General features: G+C 39.8%; 1 protein-coding gene across 1 annotated transcript in view; it reads right to left on the bottom strand.

Annotated features, from left to right (window-relative positions):
• Positions 1 to 19,764, bottom strand: part of LOC112108746 (dual specificity protein phosphatase CDC14A) — a 118,871-nt gene that overhangs the window by 32,219 nt on the left and 66,888 nt on the right. The window contains exons 6-8 of the mRNA XM_026656053.2: positions 8,168 to 8,234; positions 6,689 to 6,751; positions 1,958 to 2,045 (exon numbers count right to left, since the gene is read on the bottom strand). Of these exons, the coding sequence (XP_026511838.2) occupies positions 1,958 to 2,045; positions 6,689 to 6,751; positions 8,168 to 8,234 (218 nt within the window). The remainder of the gene's footprint in view (positions 1 to 1,957; positions 2,046 to 6,688; positions 6,752 to 8,167; positions 8,235 to 19,764) is intronic.

The following is a 19,764-nucleotide window of genomic DNA, read 5'->3' as shown; positions in this document are numbered from 1 at the left end:
CTGAGATTCAAATCTGGCCCAAAAAGGACCTAACACTGAAGCCTATCACTAGCACTAACTATACTCTATACCTAACTGACTGCTAAGAGAACAAAGCAATTATATACCAAAAGTGAGGGAAAAGGTTGCGACAGCAAGACCAGAAGTGCTCTAACAACCATCACAGTGGTAAGAAGGAACTGAAGGGCGGTTGGCTGCAACTCCATATTCTTATACCTGCATGCAGTGGTGTGCGATGGTGGAGAGTGCTTGTGCCACCCCAGTGGATATTGCTGAGGGATAAAGTTCCCCGACAACTGCGCATGAGGTACATACATACCTACAGTAGAATAGATATGTGCAATCACTCGAAGAGCTCACCGACTTTGCAATGAGAATGCAAGTTAAATCACTCAAGCAATTACAGTCCTTCATTGCCTTGCCACAATGCCTCTGTATGCCCAGAAGACAGACAAGTTCTATAATTCACTGGGAAAGCGTTAAAGAACGGCTCAGCTTACTCCAACACAAAGAATCATGAGATATGCTCCCATAAGTCCTGGTGACACACAGGTGGCTGCAGCACCAGGAAGGACACAGTAACTTCGGGATGGCTTTGCAATGTGGCTGCTCACACCCTCTAAAGTATTCAGACTTCATACGATGGTCCAACCTTTTCAGTACTGTGGGCTGCATTCGTAGCTGTGTAGCACCTCTGCAGGCAACGTACATGAACAAAATAGTGTCTTCCATGAGGCGTGACCTTGCACGTACAGTACGTGGAAGGTCATGTTGTGCAGAGGATGCCATTTTGCTCTACAAAACGGTGTCCATGCAGCATGATCTTGCATGCACCATACGTGTGAGGTCATGCTGTGTTGAGGATGCCAATTTTGTAGAGAAAAATGGTGCAGGGCTGGATGCTTTTGGGGGCTAGGCACAATCATCCTGAGGGCTGGATCCTTCCCACTGGCTGCCAGTTGGACCACCCCCATCCCTCCACGCCAGTATTTTAAAGGAGCAACTTATAAATCACATCTGTGAAAGTACACACTGCAGGTAATGATTGTAACTGAAAAGTTAAAAAAAAATGTTTTTTCTCAGTTCATGTACTCAATACATTGACAGTACTTTGCGGTTTCCGTTTCCCTGTATAGCTAATCAGTTTCCATTTTAATTTGTATGCGTGTTTATATTAAATACAGCAGCTGGAAAGAGACCATTAAAATTAGAAAGTGTGACTTTAAAAACCACATAAATTGGCAGGGAAACGGAGGGGTAGGTGTAGCAAAAAAACTACCTATAACCAATTTTTTAAAAACTAACTAGATTTCTAGTTGACTCTTCCCCTTTAAGTAGTATGAATAAAAATCCCTTCCCCTCTCAATCAGGTTTCACCTCCTTGCTCTCTCTAATGTTATAAAACCTACTAGTTTCTCCATCATCTACAGAATCTTCAATAGGCAACACCTGAATTTCTAATGTAAAAACAAGCATTTTTAAACCCTTCAGGGCTTTTTTATATAATATAAAGAATCTGGTCTTGCACCCTTTTTTCTTCATTTCCCCCTTTGTAGTTCACCTTTAATTCTGCATAGAAGTGAGATCAGTTGTCAGTTTCAGGAAGAAAAGTAGGGAACCACCTCAAATTTCTGAGTCACTTACTGAGTGAATTCCACAGATCTCTTCTGATTGTCATTGAATGAAATTAAGTCCTATGATGTGAAAACTCTATACCAAATTCTAACCAAACTGACAAAAAACAAAACCAAAAACAAACACACAAAAAACATCAACCTATCAATCCACCTACTGGAATCAATGTAACTTTGGGTTTTCTTTAAACATAATCTAGCCCTTAACTACTCTCTTCACAAATACGCCAGAGATTGGAAATAAAGACTAATCATACTAAGGAACAGCAGGGTTATAAAAAAAAATACAATGTTTTGACATATGATTGACAAGAAAAACATACCATTTTCAATTTTGGTTTTTGGATGAGGTCCACTAAATGCTAAAAATTTTCCTGGAACAATCCAGTTGAAGTCACCATTTTCTACCCGCTATTGAGCATTTTAGGAGAGAAGAAAGGAAAAATATTTTAAAATTAATGCACAACTGTTAAAAATCTATTCCTGAATAATACTTTTTTTTAAAATAACTGTATCCTCTCTATAGAAATCATATGAGCAAAGCATTTCAGACGTAACTATTTGGCTCAGAAAATGGGATAAACCAGCCATATATGAAGCTATTTGCCAGAAATTTACATGATAGTAAAGGTAATCTTAGAAAAGCCTACTTTGGAGAGATCTTAAAATAGGCAAACCTTTCTACACCTGACCTAAGACATTTCTGCATTATCAAAGGCTATGGAAATCTGCCACATCATTAACAATGGCAAAAAATGAATTAATAGTAAACAAATTAAGACAAATTAGCTCTCAAAATAATAATTTCCTTTTTTCCTTGTGAAAGTTGTAATCCATGTACTGGCATGGCTCTGATGAGTCAGTAAACAAACCCAACTATAAATCAATAAGAGGATATTAAACGCTGAAAGAGGGTTTTCTTTAAAAGAAACTACAAGATTGCATGTTCCTCTAACACGAGAAACAAAAGTGTTTTGTTTATTTTTAAACTCAGGCTTCACAACTAATCTGTAATCCTGGAATTCTTCCATTGCTCCCTCAGCCAGCCAAATCTGAAAACATCTCTGAGATACATAACCCAAGGCTTCCCTAATCTCTAAGGCTTCTTAAAAAAATTACAGATGGGTTCATTCCCAGTTTGACAATATAGTTGCTCTACACATGACATTTTTTGCAATGACACTCTGTTTGCATGTTGTATGAAGATTTTTATATCATTTATGAGTAGATGATATATTCAGTAGACTAGCTCGCCACCCCACATAAAATCTCGCCAAGTAAAAAGTTCTGAGTATGTCCATCACTGTAGGTAATTTGTAAACTATTTGCCTGGCTACCCCATTACAATTGACTCCAGGGTCCTCCCACAAGTAAAACTCATGCTGAAGTAAATAGGAGCATAAGGACTGGTGGCCTGACTTCTTACCTGGCAAACAGCAGAAACAAACAAATTTATACCAATGTCTGTAACCTCAGTAGATTGAGCAGAATTTTATATAAGAACGTTTTTCACTTGATAACTCAATGTTGTCAGCTGTATTCATGAATACTGAATTCTTTGTACTTAAAAAGGGACATCATCCACACCTCAATTTTTAACCTACCTGAACAAATATACAGCTGACAGATAACTGGAGATAGCTGATAAGAACCTAAAATACCATTATAAATTCAGTATTTTCTGTCTAATTCAATGAAAAGGGAACAATATATAAGCTTGGGCCTGTGTAGGACAATGAATGAGAATTGGTTTCTACATCCATTACTCTTGCATATCTGTCCGTTTAAAATTATTCTTAAAACAACTCCCACATCTACACTACAAGTCATCACATTTGTGACCGTGCCAAAAAAATACGTAAGTGTTTACATTTTTAGCTTCACATACTGGAAGTATCTGGACTGAATAAATACACACAGCAGGTTAGTTGGTGTGCATGCTCAGTGTTTACACTGGAGAAGTGCAAGTATAAAGGTAAGTGGCATTTGGTTATGAAAGAGTTGGGGAGAACTGGAGAAAGGAGAACACAGACACTTTTTAAATGGGCAAACCTGAAAGAATGCAAGAAGAGGAAATTGAAGAGGCTCCCAGATTCTCATTTCTTTAAGTAGGTCAAAATTAATCCAAGGCAGCAGTGTTCCTTTAAATAACATATTCCACATTCTCATTCTTCAAAAGTGAATAATCTCAAATGTAAACATTAACAAAGAATGGAACACTTTGTACACAGATTACTAGTTTATACTATTATGTACACACCGTGCTAGAGAAACTTGACCGGGCATGTACATATTCCCAAGAACCTTCTTTTTTCAATCAACTATCTTTTGTTTTTAGAACAAGCCTTTTACTATAGTATACAAAGAGTAAACAGAATAAAGATTACTTGCTCAACATAAAATATAGTAACTATAACAAAAAATGCTGAGCAATGCAACAAAGGCTGCTGTCGTGGAGAACAAAATTGTGTATCAGTCTATACACAACAGCACACTACTGTACTTAGAAAAACCTCTTTCAAAGATTTTTAAAATTGTGGGAACAGCTAGATGGTAGGAGGGATGGGAGAACTCAATTTGGTGAATGCTGAATGTTCAATACTGAGTTCAAGGTTTGTCTGTCATTTTACTCCCTGCAAACTAAAAACTCAACTAACTTTTCCATGGACATTCTTCTTGCCCATTTCCTACTGTCTCTTGTACTTCAGAGGGATCTTAACTCATATCATAGAATCACAGGACTGGAAGGGACTTCAAGAGGTCATCTAGTCCAGTCCCCTGCACTCATGGCAGGACTAAGTATTATCTGGACCATCCCTGACAGGTGTTCGTCTAACCTGCTCTTAAAAATCTCCAAGGATGGAGATTCCACAACCTCTTTAGGCAATTTATTCCAGTGCTTAACCACCTTGACAGTTAGGAAGTTTTTCCTAATGTCCAACCTAAACCTCCCTTGCTGCAATTTAAACCCATTGCTTCTTGTCCTAACTCAGAGATTAAGAAGAACAATTTTCCTCCCTCCTCCTTGTAACAACCTTTTATGTACATGAAAACTCTTATGTCCCCTCTCAGTCTTCCCTTTTACAGAATAATCAAAGCCATTTTTTTCAATCTTCCCTCATAGGTCATGTTTTTAGACCTTTAATCATTTTTGTTGCTCTTCTCTGGTCTTTCCTCAATTTGTCCACATCTTTCCTGAAATGTGGTGCCCCGAACTGGACAATACTTAAGCTGAAGCCTAATCAGCACGGAGTAGAGCGGAAGAATTACTTCTTTGTCTTGCTTACAACACAGTACTCCTTCCTACGCAGTCATTTCCCATTTTGTATCTGTGCAACTGATTGTTCCTTCCAAAATGGAGTACTTGGCATTTGTCCTTATTGAATTTCATCTTCAGATCATCAGATACTTCAGATCATTTCTCCAGTTTGTCCAAATCATTTTGAATTATAATCTTATCCTCCAAAGCATTTGCAACACCTCCCAGCTTGTTATTGTCCATAAACTTTATAAGTGTACTATCTATGCCATTATCTAAATAATTGATGAAGATATTGAACAGAACTGATCCCCACTCATTATGCCCTTCCTTCCAGCACGACTGTGAACCACCGATAACTACTCTCTGGAAATGGTTTTCCAACCAGTTATGCACCCACCTTATAGTAGTTCCATCTAGGTTGCATTTCCCTAGTTTATGAGAAGGTCATGCGAGACAGTATCCAAAGCTTTACTAAAGTCAAGATATACCACATCTACCACTTACCCCCAACCACAAGGCTTGTTACCCTGTCAAAGAAAGCTATCAGGTTGGTTTGACATGATTTGTTCTTGACAAATCAATGCTGACTGTTACTTATCACCTCATTATCTTCCAGATATTTTCAAATTGATTGCTTTATTATTTGCTGCATTATCTTTCCGGGTACAGAAGTTAAGCTGACTGGTCTGTAATTCCCCTGGTTGTCCTTATTTCACTTTTTATAGATTTGACTTTTCAAAGATAATCACTAATGGCTCAGATATCTCCTCAGTCAGCTCCTTGAGTATTCTAGGATGCATTTCATCAGGCCGTGGTGACTTGAAGTCATCTAACTTATCGAAGTAATTTTTAGCTTGTTCTTTCCCTATTTTAGCCTCTGATCCTACTTCATTTTCACTGGCATTCACTACTTTAGACGTCCAATCATGACCAACCTTCTTGGTGAAAAGTGAAACAAAGAAGTCATTAAGCACCTCTGCCATTTCCACATTTTCCGTTATTGTTCTCCCCCCTCCCCCCCCATTGAGTAATGGGCCTACTTTGTCCTTGGTCTTCCTCTTGCTTCTAATGTAGTTTTAGATAATGTCTCTAACTGTCATCTTATCTCAAATAAATTAAACAGCTTTTTAATGGAGTCACAGAGACCTGTTTAAGTTAAGCACTTCTACAAATCTTTAGACTTATTTTATTTAAGCCTGCTCAACTGCAGCACTACACTTAAAAAGGGACACCAATGCCTCTGTGCTCGCTACATGAATGATTTTTTAAAATATAGCGTTTTCTAGAAATACATACAGTAGTACATCAAAGCACTGGATAAATTTAAGTAAGGTGGCCTTTTTAATAAGTAATCTCCAGAAGAGATTTTGGTATGTATTCAATTTAATATTGAATACACCACTGGTACATATACACCTCTACCCCGATATAACGCGACCCGATATAACACGAATTCGGATATAACACGGTAAAGCAGTGCTCCGGGGGGAGGGGGGGCAGGAGCAGCGCACTCTGGTGGATCAAAGCAAGTTCGATATAACACGGTTTCACCTATAACGCCGATAAGATTTTTTGGCTCCCGAGAACAGCGTTATATCGAGGTAGAGGTGTACCACAGTTTTAACTTATACTACTCATTTACATTGGTCAGAATACAAAAATAAAATCCCAAGTCCAACACTACAACTGATTTCTATTTATGCACGCATTCTAATTCATAGCATATGCCACTGCACATGCAAGTCTAACATACTTTGAGCAAAGCTAGAATTAAATATTAAGATATACAAACCTCATAGTGTTCATATTCATCCACGTCAAATGTCTTAAAATCAAAAAATCCATGCTGAAAGGCCTAAAAAAAAAAAAATAATAAAAAATGTTTTTGATAGTTTCTTACATAGGAGATTGATCATAATAGTCTATTGTCAGGCCTTTGTATTTTGTAGCATATTTAAGAATCAACAAAATAAAATTGCCTGAGTTTAAAATTTTTAAAAATCCAAAAGTTTATACTAAGAACATTGAAGCTTGCACATTTGAGCAAATCAGAAAACTCGGAACTTTAAGTAACATTAAGGTACCACCTGCCACCTTAATTCTACCCCCTTATACATATAAGTATGGTACAGGTTTTTTTTTTTTTTGTTTTTTAACTTTTTACTAAGGCAAAGATATAATAAAATGGTAACATACTACATCGTACATTACTTATTCAGGATCAGGTTAATATTCAAAGAAGCTGACTATATATTCTGGTTTGCTACCTGGGGAGTCCTCAAGACCCAAGAGTATCCTACCAGTCCAAAATCAGAAGGTAAATAACCCTCCCAAATATATATATTTGTAATAATCTCACTTTTAGGACAAATCTCCTGATTTTAGGGGGCCTGACTCATGTTTTTTAATTTTTGGTGCTGACAATCCTGTCATGTGTTTTCTAGAAAATACTTATTTCTTCAGTCCCATGCATCATCACTGTACACTGAATCCCTAATAGAAAAGAACACTTACCTATACATTTGACTTTTTTTAAAAACTAATTTCCTCGAGAAGTTTGACACAAAAATTATAAAGTGAAAATCCAGTTTGAAAACCGTAAATTGAAAATGAAGAAATACTCAAGTCAAATTGCTGCATAATGGTACAACAAAAACTAAGCAAGTTATTAAAATTGCATTACCATTTTCCTTTTTCAACAGTTTTGGAAAGTGTGGGAAGCTATATCAAATCATAAAAGTCACTGTTCCAAGAATTTTATTTAGTACAGGTCATAAAGATAATACTTGTAATAAAACTGGATTAAGCACTGTTAAATTTTCTCACCATCATTCACAAATACTGTGTTAAAGATAGTATTTTTGAAATACCAGTTAGATTAAATAATTTTAATTAAATCTTAGTCTATTTTCTCAATAAGTAAGGATACTGACCTCAGTTATTCCTTTGTACCAATTTTTAATTTGAGCCAACAAATTGTTACAGAAACATTTCCACACAGAAGAGGTTTGGTGTACATACAAGTTCCTACACATTATCTGATCTTCAGAAGTCCGTAAAACTCAGGTGGTAGCCAACTAGTAAATTAGTAGTTTAATACTTTCTCCTACTCTCTGCATTTAAAGGAAGTCCTCACGCTTTCAAGTTTTGTGGCAGGGTATGACTCTTTCCCAGCAAATTAAAACAAAACAAAACAAAAACCCACCAGATTTCTAGGTAATTTTTTTTTTAAAGAATCATTGTATTTTACAGTAAGGAGATGTGCTATTACCTTTTTTATTCCCTGCAAGCAATCCAGGATTGTGAGATTGTATGTGCAGTTCCCAAATGAGGCATCCCTAAAAATTTAATACAAATTAACATTAACATGTACCGGACAAAAGTCAGTCAAGAAAAAGCATAATCACAGCAGCATTATTACATCCATTTATTTCATAGTTATTCAATTCTCATGTGAAAGCTCAATCTAGTTAGCAGAAAACATCACTTACAAATATGAATATGCCAAGTATCTTTCCCTACACCGAGTAACTCAATTTCTAGTAACTAATGTTTAAATTATCTTTAAAAAAATAAAATAAAATTATTTCATCTCAGCGGTAATACATTTTCAGGAAGCACACAGTACACTGCTTTGTGATAGATTAATTCTCTTCGTTACATATGCAGCAGTGCTTAGCAGCCTCTCCACACACACACACATAAAAGTCTTTACCGCAGCATGTGCAAGAACAGTAGCAGTCTTGACAAGAGACAACAATAAACAAATGCATAACAGAAATCAGAAACAAGTCTTAATTTCTGTTTTTAATCAACCCAGATACCCTAAGGAAGAGGGGTGAAGATGACCACCAATTGGCATTTCTTCTGAAATCTATTTCACTTAAATGTGTCACTGAAGATATGGTTAACAATTATCCTGACACACAACGTAACTTTACCAGTATGGCAAAAATGTAGCTCCTCTTAGTGAAATGAAATTATATTCAACATCAAGCCATATATTTAAAAAAAACAACCCCCCAAAAACACAAACAGAAAATGAGTATTATTCAAAAGCTACACCGAACACACTCGTAAAAATTGCCAAGCAGAAGTGAAAATATTTTTTTTAACTGTTCAACAGTTTCATGGAACATGTATTTCATAAATGGTTTCCCATCTTAATACTTTGAGACAACTTACTTTTCCATAATGAACTCATAAACAGGAAGAAATAAAAGGCTTTTCAAAATGCAGCCGTAGTTTAACAAATATTTTTCCACAGACATACTGCCAAAACATTAATACAACATGTTCTAACTTGGAAATTTTCACACTATTCATCCTGTAGAACCAAGAGACCATTATAGAAGTGTAGACATGTAGTACATTATTTTTGCATTATGAGCACATAAATGCATCCCTAATTTGCATATGCAACGCTCAATTTGATGTATTGATTTTTATCTTAATTGACAGCAATACATGAAGGCAGGGGTAAGGAAGGAATTTGGTCCACTACTTATTTTACTAAATTAATGTTTCTGTCTATCTGTTAGTTATCTGTAATTTTGTAATGTTGCATGACTTAGAGCACTCGGGGCAACCAACTGTCAGAAAAAAAAATGGGAACTACAAATAACCTTGCCACATTCAGAGCTAAACCCATCTCTTTCCCACAGTAATATCCTCATTGTCCAGCCACACTGAAGAACGACAGGAGGCACTGGATGTGGTTTAATTGGGTGGCAACTTTATTCACTTAAAATATCTATTGTACAGTGCAGGTCATCATTGCTTCCTTAATCATTTCCACATAATCCTCAACCAAGTCCAGCTACTGCATTGCTGGGACTCTCGTAAGAGAGTTAAGGGGGCTAGAAAAAAAGGGGGGCTGGCTCCCCCTTGTACCAGACTTAGGACCCCCAAAACTCCGCTTCCTCATCTCCCTTAGGGATGTTTTCCTTTAAATCATTTTCCAATCTATTTTATCCAATTACCAAGTCCCTTCCATAATGACACTACACTCTAAACCCTCTTCCCCCACCCCAAACCCGCAGTGGGGAAAGTGAAAAACTCACCCCTTGGCCAATCTGCAGTGGGGGAAATTTTTTTTTCCTCCAGTCCCTGAGGAAAAAGGGGCAAGTAGTATAATGCCCACTGTGGGTCATGAAGGAACCCAGGTTTTTTTTTCAGATTTCATGGGTGGCGCTGTGGGTGCTGCCAGCCTGATCCAGGTAAAAGATAGCTTCTCTGGGACTAATCAGGGTATAAATGCCCCAACTTCCAGTCAGGTGGAAGGCCAGTGGACCTTCCCTGCCCCACAATAATCACCTGGGTCAGCCGCTTCCTGCTCCTACCTGCTTCTGGGTAAACTTTTCCCCTTCCTCTCCTGCTGGTACCAATAACAACCCCTTTTCTTCCAACTTGCCAAACAAGGACCTCACTGCATACAGCTTTGGTAAGCACATTCTCCTAGGCTCATTCTCATAAGGGATTATAAAGGAAGTAACCATTTGCCTCAGCCATACTTGCACCAGGTCAATATAATTGATTGATATAAATGTCTCAAATCAGAACCTCCATAGTTAGGTAAGATGAAAAATTTAGGAGAAACATTTAGGCTTGGTCTACACTTACCCCCCAAGTCGAAGTAAGGTACGCAAATTCAGCTACGTGAATAACGTAGCTGAATTCGACATACCTTACTTCGAACTTACCGCGGTTCAGACGCGGTCCACACGCGGCAGGCAGGCTCCCCGTCGACTCCGCGGTACTCCTCTCGTTGAGCTGGAGTACCGCAGTCGACGGCGAGCACTTCCTGGTTCGATTTATCGCGTCCAGACCAGACGCGATAAATCGAACCCGGAACTTCGATCCCCAGCCGTCGAACTACCCGGTAAGTATAGACCAGCCCTTAGATACTTCAGGACAGCATTAACTGCCTGACGTTAGATGATCTTCCCTATAGACAGGTTGTTCCCTAACTGTTCACCGAAGAGTACTTTCGCAACCTTTTCTGAATCATAGGGCTGGAAGGGACCTCGAGAGGTCATCTAATCCTGTCCTCTGCACTCATGGCAGGACTAAGTATTATCTGGACCATCCCTGACAAGTGTTTGTCTAACCTGCTGTTAAAAATCCCCAAGGATGGAGATTCCACAACCTCTTTAGGCAATTTATTCTAGTGCTTAACCACCCTGACAGTTAGGAAGTTTTTCTACTAATGTCCAACCTAAACCGCCTTTGCTGCAATTTAAGCCCATTGCCTCTTGTCCTATCCTCAGAAGTTAAGAACAATAATTTTCCTCCCTCCTCTTTGTAACAACCTTTTATGTACTCGAAAACTCTTATGTCTCCTCTCAGTCTTCTCTTTTCCAGACTACACAAACCCATTTTTTTCTATCTTCCCTCATAGGTCATTTTTTCTAGACCTTTAATCATTTTTGTTGCTCTTCTCTGGACTTTCTCCAATTTGTCCACATCTTTCCTGAAACGTGGTGCCCCAACTGGACACAATACTCCAGCTGAGGCCTAATCAGCACGGAGTAGAGCGTTAGAATTACTTCCTGTGTCTTACTTACAACACTCCTGCTAATACATCCCAGAATTATGTTAGCTTTTTTGGCAACAGTGTTACCCTGCTGACTCATATTTAGCTTATCGTCCACTATAAACCCCAGATCCCTTTCCGCAGTACTCCTTCCTAGGCAGTCGTTTCCCATTTTGTATGTGTGCAACTGATTGTTCCTTCCGAAGTGGAATACTTTGCATTTGTCCACCCCACCATCAACCTCAGCCTGGATCAGTCCACACAAGAGATCCACTTCCTGGACACTACAGTGCAAATAAGTGATGGTCACATAAACACCACCCTGTACCGGAAACCTACTGACCGCTATACTTACCTACATGCCTCCAGCTTCCATCCAGGACACACCACACGATCCATTGTCTACAGTCAAGCTCTAAGATACAACCGCATTTGCTCCAATCCCTCAGACAGAGACAAACACCTACAAGATCTCTATCAAGCGTTCTTAAAACTACAATACCCACCTGGGGAAGTGAGGAAACAGATTGAGACGGGTACCCAGAAGTCACCTACTACAAGACAAACCCAACAAGGAAAATAACAGAACACCACTGGCCATCACGTACAGCTCCCAGCTAAAACCTCTCCAACACATCATCAACAATCTACAACCTATCCGGGAAAACGATCCCCCCACTCTCACAGGCCTTGGGAGGCAGGCCAGTCCTTGCTTACAGACAGCCCCGCCCAACCTGAAGCAAATAATCACAAGCAACTACACACCACACCACAGAAACACTAACCTAGGAACCAATCCCTGTAACAAACCCTTCTCTGTCCCCAAATCTACTCTAGCGACACCATCATAGGACCCAACCATGCCATCAGGGGCTCATTCACCTGCACATCTACTAATTTGATATATACCATCATGTGCCAGCAATGCCCCTCTGCCATATACATTGGCCAAACTGGACAGTCTCTACGTAAAAGGATAAATGGACACAAATCAGACATCAGGAATGGTAACATACAAAAGCCAGTAGGAGAACACTTCAATCTCCCTGGACATTCAATAACAGATTTAAAAGTAGCCATTCTTCACCAAAAAAACTTCAAAATCAGACTTCAAAGAAAAACTGCTGAGCTACAATTCATTTGCAAACTTAATACCATCAATTTGGGCTTGAATAGGGACTGGGAGTGGCTGCCTCACTACAAAAGCAATTTTCCCTCTCTTGGTATTGACATAAGAATAAGAATATAAGAATGGCCCTACTGGGGCCAAAGGTCCATCTAGCCCAGTATCCTGTCTTCCGACAGTGGCCAGTGCCAGGTGCTCCAGAGGGAATGAACAGATCCTTCCCTTGTCGCTCATTCCCACCTTCTGCAATCAGAGGCTAGGGACACCATTCCTGCCATCCTGGCTAATAGCCACTGATGGACCTATCCTTCATGAATTTATCTAGTTCTTTTTTGAACCCTGTTATGGTCTTGGCCTTCACAACATCCTCTGGCAAGGAGTTCCACAGGTTGACTGTGCATTGTGTGAAGAAATGCTTCCTTTTACTGTTTTAAACCTGCTGTCTATTAATTTAATTTGGTGTTATGAGAAGTAGTAAACAACACTTCCTTATCTACTTTCTCTACACCAGTCATGATTTTATAGACCTCAATCAAATCTCCCCTTAGCCCTGTCTTTTCCAAGCTGAAGAGTCCCAGTCTTATTAATCTCTCCTCATACGGAAGCTGTGCCATACCCCTAATCATTTTTTTTGGCTCCTTTCTGAACCTTTTCCAATTCCAATATATCTTTTTTGAGATGGGGCGACCACATCTGCACACAGTATTCAAGATGTGGGTGTACCATGGATTTATAGAGAGGCAACATGATATTTTCCATCCTATTTTCTAACTCCTTCTTAATTATTCCCAGCATTCTGTTCGCTTTTTTGACTGCCGCTGCACATTGAGTGGATGTTTTCAGAGAACTATCCAGTAGTAACAGCTAATTTAGACCCCATCGTTTTATATGTAAACATTTTAACTGACACTTCCTCATCAATTATTGGGAGTGGACAACATCCACCCTGACTAAATTGGCCTTCAACATTGGTTCTCCACTTGTAAGGTAACTCACTTCTCTTCATGTACCAATATATATTTATGCCTGTATCTGTAATTTTCACTCCATGCATCTTAAGTGGTGGGTTTTTTAACCCACAAAAGCTTACGCACAAATAAATCTGTTAGTCTTTAAGGTGCCACCGGACTCATTGTTTTTGTGGATACAGACTAACACGGCTACCCCCTGATACTTGCATTTGTCATTATTGAATTTCATCCTATTTACTTCAGACCATTTCTCCAGTTTGTCCAGATCATTTTGAATTATAATTCTATCCTCTAAAGCACTTGCAACCCCTCCCACCTTGGTATCGTCTGCAAATTTTATAAGTGTACTCTCTATACCATTATCTAAATCATTGATGAAGATATTGACCAGAACTGATCCCTGCAGGCTCCCACTCGTTATGCCCTTCCAGCATGACTGTGAACCATTGATAACTATTCTCTGGGAATGGTTTTCCAACCAGTTATGCACCCACCTTATAGTAGCTCCATCTAGGTTGCATTTCCTTAGTTTGTGTACTAGTCTCTGCTTGAGACAGAATAACTGACTAGAAAGACCTCTGGTCTGTCTTATCTGGTTAGGCAATTCCTATGGTCCTAATTAAGCCAGATGTGTCAGAAAATACAGAACAAAAACAGTTAAAGCAAGCCTTGATTGCACATCATAATACAGTGTAGCTTCCCTTTTTAGCTGGCTACTATTTTATATATACACATTTTCATGTTTTAAGAGAAGAAGAATATGTATTCTGACCAGAAGGAAATATATTTAGTTGCAAATATAATGGCATGTGTTATCTTTGGGGAAAAGTTTACTAAAGAAAAGTAAAAATGACAGACTGCTTTGTGCTGCATTTCAAGTGAGTTACTTTTTATGTTTAACTTCATATTTATCACTAGATTATAAAAAGCATGTTTATTTGAAATAAGTTTTAGCATGGAAAAAACTGAATTTGAATAATTTCATTGTTACATTAAAAATATTTAATTATAACAATCATTTAAAAATTTTAAGCTTTCAAGTTTTCTCGATAAAAATCAAAATATCTCTCGATAAGCTTCAAAATACACAGAAAATAATGAATTCTGTTATATAAAAGGAGATACAATTTTGATGGGGCTAAAATGCATAAAAAAGTAGTTTGGAGAAGATAAACACAAGTGTATTTTAGTATTATGTCTGTTGAGAGACAGAATGAGTAGGAACATACATATGGATATATCAAGAAAAAATCCCTGAACAGAGCAGCGGTAACGGAAAATGTATTATACATGGAGAAGGTAATGAAGCGGCAAAGCTATGAGAAAAGGACAAAGTGTTTTTGTAAAGCGTTTACAGAACTATGTAATGAGTGGTGGTGATTAGACTTGTTTTGTATGAGTTATTATACTACAAATTGTGCACACGACTTTTTTTATTTTACTTTTATTCCAAAACATTCAGTTACAAATAGCATATAATTCTGGCTGTATTAGTATGTATACAATAACCAACTATTCCTCCAGCTGATAAGCCATCAGATACTGTGGCAGAGGCACTGAATTAATGCTTTATTTTTAAGAATCCATTGTGCATGAAGGAAGTGTCATGACAGCTGATTTAGCTAACTGTAGAAACCCAAATAATTTGCCTGTTACATTTTAATGCCTCGATGAATATAAAAATTTGCTTTATCTCATTACTTATGTCAGCTCACATAAAAGTCAATAGCTCTTGTATATTTGTAGATGAAATGCATGCAGTAATGAAATGTGACAACTGAGCAAGTTTAACGAAGTTACTTTTCTTCGTTTCATTTTACAAAACTTATTATCCTATCAACATAAGCAAAAACATATTTTCAAACAATAGTTGCATGAGGGTAGATTTTCATTAACTACAACTAAAGCACCATGCTCAATCTAAAGATTCAATTCCTAAACAAAGTCATAAGAGAGTGTTCACTGGAATAAAATGTTTAATTACTCACAGCATTTCTTCAGCCTGACAATGAAATGGTGAGAGAAAAAGAGAACAGGAGAAAACTAGGATCAAAGATCAAAATGGAGAGAGCAAAACTAATAGGCACCATGCATCTCATACCTGTGACAGGGGAGGAACACCAAGCAATCCTGTCAGAAAACAGGAATTGGAATATTTCCTGTTTTTCATACACACGATAAGGGGAGATATAAATTATCTGCCTTCTTAACAACCCAGACAAGCAGAGGCAGCAGTGAAAAGTATGAACTCTGGAGAGCTACCTGTACTATGGATAGATAAAAAAAATCATGAAGCCACCTCCCTATTAACTAAATAACCACACACTGTCAATTATTTCTATTAAATGCTATTAGAAGATGCATTTTAATATACATAATGAGTATAGCTCTGTACAGGGATAACTGCTGTCTCTGTGTTTCAATTTTTATAGAAATAAAAAAATTGTCCATTTGGAACTTGGAAATCTTTTACTTGAAACCATCAATTTATTTAGACAAATTGATAAATGAAAGGAATGGCTTAATGGTCTAAATCACAGGATGAAAATAACCAGCTTCCCTGGAACATAAATTTCAGATCCCAACAGGGTCAACCCATCCTTCTCCTTTTGAGACAACTTAGGTAAGCTGAGTACCAAGCAACTCTGTGGGAATCTTCCAGACGTAATCTTAACGACAGAAATCCTGAATGCTCTCATGGACTTTAAAGATTCTGAGGCAGTTTTCATGAAAAATGAAACTGGACAGTGCAACTTGAATGTCTATTTCTATCTAAAAATGTTCCATTGTTACAAGTAACAAGATGATTAATCTTACAGAAAAAATATTTTCTCTGTTGTTTCAGTTAGTTTACCTTGTATATTTGACCGTGTTTCTGTGTACCCGTATTGCTATACGGGTCAGAAACCTGGACCTTCTTACAGGCAAATCTGGAGCAACTTGAGGCATTCCATATGCACTGTCAGCACCAAATCCTGAGCATAAAGTATTTTGACTTTGTGTGAAGAGTCATAATCTCACAAAGATGTCAGTCACTCGTATTCAAAAGCAGCACTGTATGCTCTTTGGCCATATTGCCTAGAAGGACAAAAACACCCCTGCACACAGTGCTCTGAAACGCTCCATTGATACATGAAGTGCATGCCCTCTGATCCTAGCTGGCACCACCCGTGGGACCACCCCACAGATTTCTGGATGCACATGATTGAGCCAGATTTGGGAACTTCACTGCATGACACCTGGTGCAGTGCTCTCAAGTCTGGTCACTCTGGCTGGTGCAGTGGTCCTTAGTAGACTGTGAATATTCGTTGATTTCTGTGTAGTCCGTTTTACTGTTTTGTTGATGACCCACTGCACTTCCTGTCCCATGCACTAACGTAATATCATTGCTGGTAAATACTGATCGGGGGAGCTAGCTTGTACGCTTTTCCCCTGGTTCTGCAAGAACGCATTCACCAGTAACAGTAGCAGCAGAGATGAAAACTAAACAGAGAGGAAGGCATATGTATAGAAAGTATATAGGGAAAGAGAAGGCAGGCATGTGGACAAATGAGAAGAAGGATAAGAGTATATCTCAAGTAGGTATCGTGGAATTACTCCTGGGCCCATTCCAAATATCAGCAAGAAAGTAGAAAAACCTGTGTTTAAAATATTTTAAAAGAATTTTTTTAAAAGAAGTTTCAGGGCATGCTATTTAAAGATGTTTTGTCACAATTTAATTATTCAAAAATAAGTCAATTTAAAAAAAATGCAAGCTTTCCAGCATCTATTATTTTTGTTGGGTTTTTTTAGGCCATTATCTTGCAAACACTCAGGGCTGGTCTATACTTAGCCGCTAGTTCGGCGGCTGGGGATCGAACTTCCGGGTTCGATTTATCGCGTCTGGTCTGGACGCGATAAATCGAACCAGGAAGTGCTCGCCGTCGACTGCGGTACTCCATCTCAACGAGAGGAGTACCGCGGAGTCGACGGGGAGCCTGCCTGCCCCGTGTGGACCGCGTCTGAACCGCGGTAAGTTCGAAGTAAGGTATGTCGAATTCAGCTACGTTATTCACGTAGCTGAAGTTGCGTACCTTACTTCGACTTGGGGGGTTAGTGTAGACCAGGCTTTAGTTTCATGCTTAACATAAAACTAAACACCCACAAACGTTTTCAGACTTAAGGCCTTATTTTTATTCTGATGGACCCAATAAAGATTGGGACTAGTTGTTAATACAATGTATAGCCGGTGCTACCAGCCCTGCTTATTATTAAGGTTGCCTGACACTTTCCATTATAAGACCCTGTTTTCAGTTGCTTATAACTTTGCCAAACTTCAACTGTTTGGTCAGAAACTTTCCTTGCTGGGAGTCTGCACCAGACTGATTTTTTTTTTTTTTTTTTTAAACTTAAGTCAAAGTGGGTCAGCCATTTTTTGAGAACCAGGCTGTTGTTTTTCAGTATTAAAAAAAATGTTGGCAGCGTCTTTTTTGGAAAGCTCTACCTCCCCCCATCGTTTGAGCAAAGACTTGAAATTTGGAAAGGGTGACCTTTGTATCAGGGATGAGGGCCGGCTCCAGGGTTTTTGCCGCCACAAGCAGTCTTCGGCGGCAATTCGGTGGCTGGTCCTTCGTTCCGAGAGCGAGTGAAGGACCCGCTGCCGAATTACTGCCGAAGAGCTGGACTTGCCGCCCCTCTCCGTTGGCCGCCCCAAGCAGCTGCTTGCTGGGCTGGTGCCTGGTGCCGGTCCTGTCAGGGATGTGCCTTTTGCTGCGCCATTGAGAATCTGTCCAAATTTGGTCAAGTTATAAGCCTTTGAATAATTGCTATTCACACATGCTCAGTAGACTTATTTCACTTTTAGCAGCTAAAATGTTAGAAGATTCTGCCCTACGTAAGCATGCTCAAGCCTCTCACTGCTTGTAGTGCTGAGCAGACTGCACATGTGCTATCCTCAGAGTAACTGAGAATGCTGCACCTCAGGCCTACAGGCAGGGCCAGCTCTGGCTTTTTTGCCGCCCCAGGCAAAAAAGCCTCCTGCCGCCCCCCAGTGGGCAGCGCAAGGGGAGGGCGCTGAGCCCGGCCGCGGCCCCGCTCTCCCAGGCCGGCCGGAGCGCTGCGGGGAGGGCGGCGAGCCCGGCCGGGGCCCCGCTCTCCCCGACTGGCCGGAGCGCCGGGAGGAGGGCAGAGAGCCCGGCCGCGGCCCTGCTCTCCCCGGCCGGCCAGAGCGCCGGGAGGAGGGCAGAGAGCCCGGCCGGGGCCCCGCTCTCCCCGACCGGCCAGAGCGCTGGGGGAGGGCGGCGAGCCCGGCTGTGGCCCCGCTCTCCCCAGGTGAGCGCCGCCCCCCTCCAGGTGCCGCCCCAAGCACATGCTTGGTAGGCTGGTGCCTGGAGCCGGCCCTGCCTACAGGGCCTAAGCTGAACTTTGCATGTAATGGCTGTTCCAGGGTAAAGTGGGGTTGAACACTGGAACTGAGAACAGGCAGCTGCTCTTTCGTGTGCTCTGTGTCCTTCCCCCCTTCTTGCTGGCACCCAGGCCACTGGCCATGAAAACTGGCCATATTGGTTTTATTGACTGACTAAACAGGACAGTGGTGTTGTCAAGTCTGCTTCCCCACTCCGAACTTTAGGGTACAGATGTGGGGGCCTGCATGAAAACTTCTAAACTTAACTACCAGCTTAGATCTGGTCCACTGCCACCACTCCCAATGTGCTAATTCCCTTCCCTGGGTAGCCTTGAGAGACTCTTCACCAATTCCCTGGTGAATACAGATCCAAACCCCTTGGATCTTAAAACAAGGAGAAATTAACCATCCCCCCTCCTTTTTCCCACCAACTCCTGGTGGATCAAGATCCAACCCCCTTGGATCTAAAAACAAGGAAAAATCAATCAGGTTCTTAAAAAGAAGGCTTTTAATTAAAGAAAAAAGGTAAAAATCATCTCTGTAAAATCAGGATGGGAAATAACTTTACAGGGTAATCAAACTTAAAGAACCCAGAGGACCCCCCTCTAGCCTTAGGTTCAAAGTTACAGCAAACAGAGGTAAACACCCTAGTAAAAGGTACATTTACAAGTTGAGAAAACAAAGATAAAACTAACACGCCTTGCCTGGCTGTTTACTTACAAGTTGAAATATGAGAGACTTGTTCAGAAAGATTTGGAGAGCCTGGATTGATGTCTGGTCCCTCTTAATCCCAAGAGCGAACAACCACCAAAACAAAGAGCACAAACAAAAGCCTTCCCCCCACCAAGATTTG

This window comes from Terrapene carolina, unplaced genomic scaffold (assembly GCF_002925995.2).
Source record: "Terrapene carolina triunguis isolate 2854851 unplaced genomic scaffold, T_m_triunguis-2.0 Scaffold211, whole genome shotgun sequence".
NCBI classification, from domain to species: Eukaryota; Metazoa; Chordata; order Testudines; family Emydidae; genus Terrapene; species Terrapene triunguis.
Note: the sequence above shows the minus strand (reverse complement) of the source record. Positions and strands in the feature narration are given on the sequence as shown.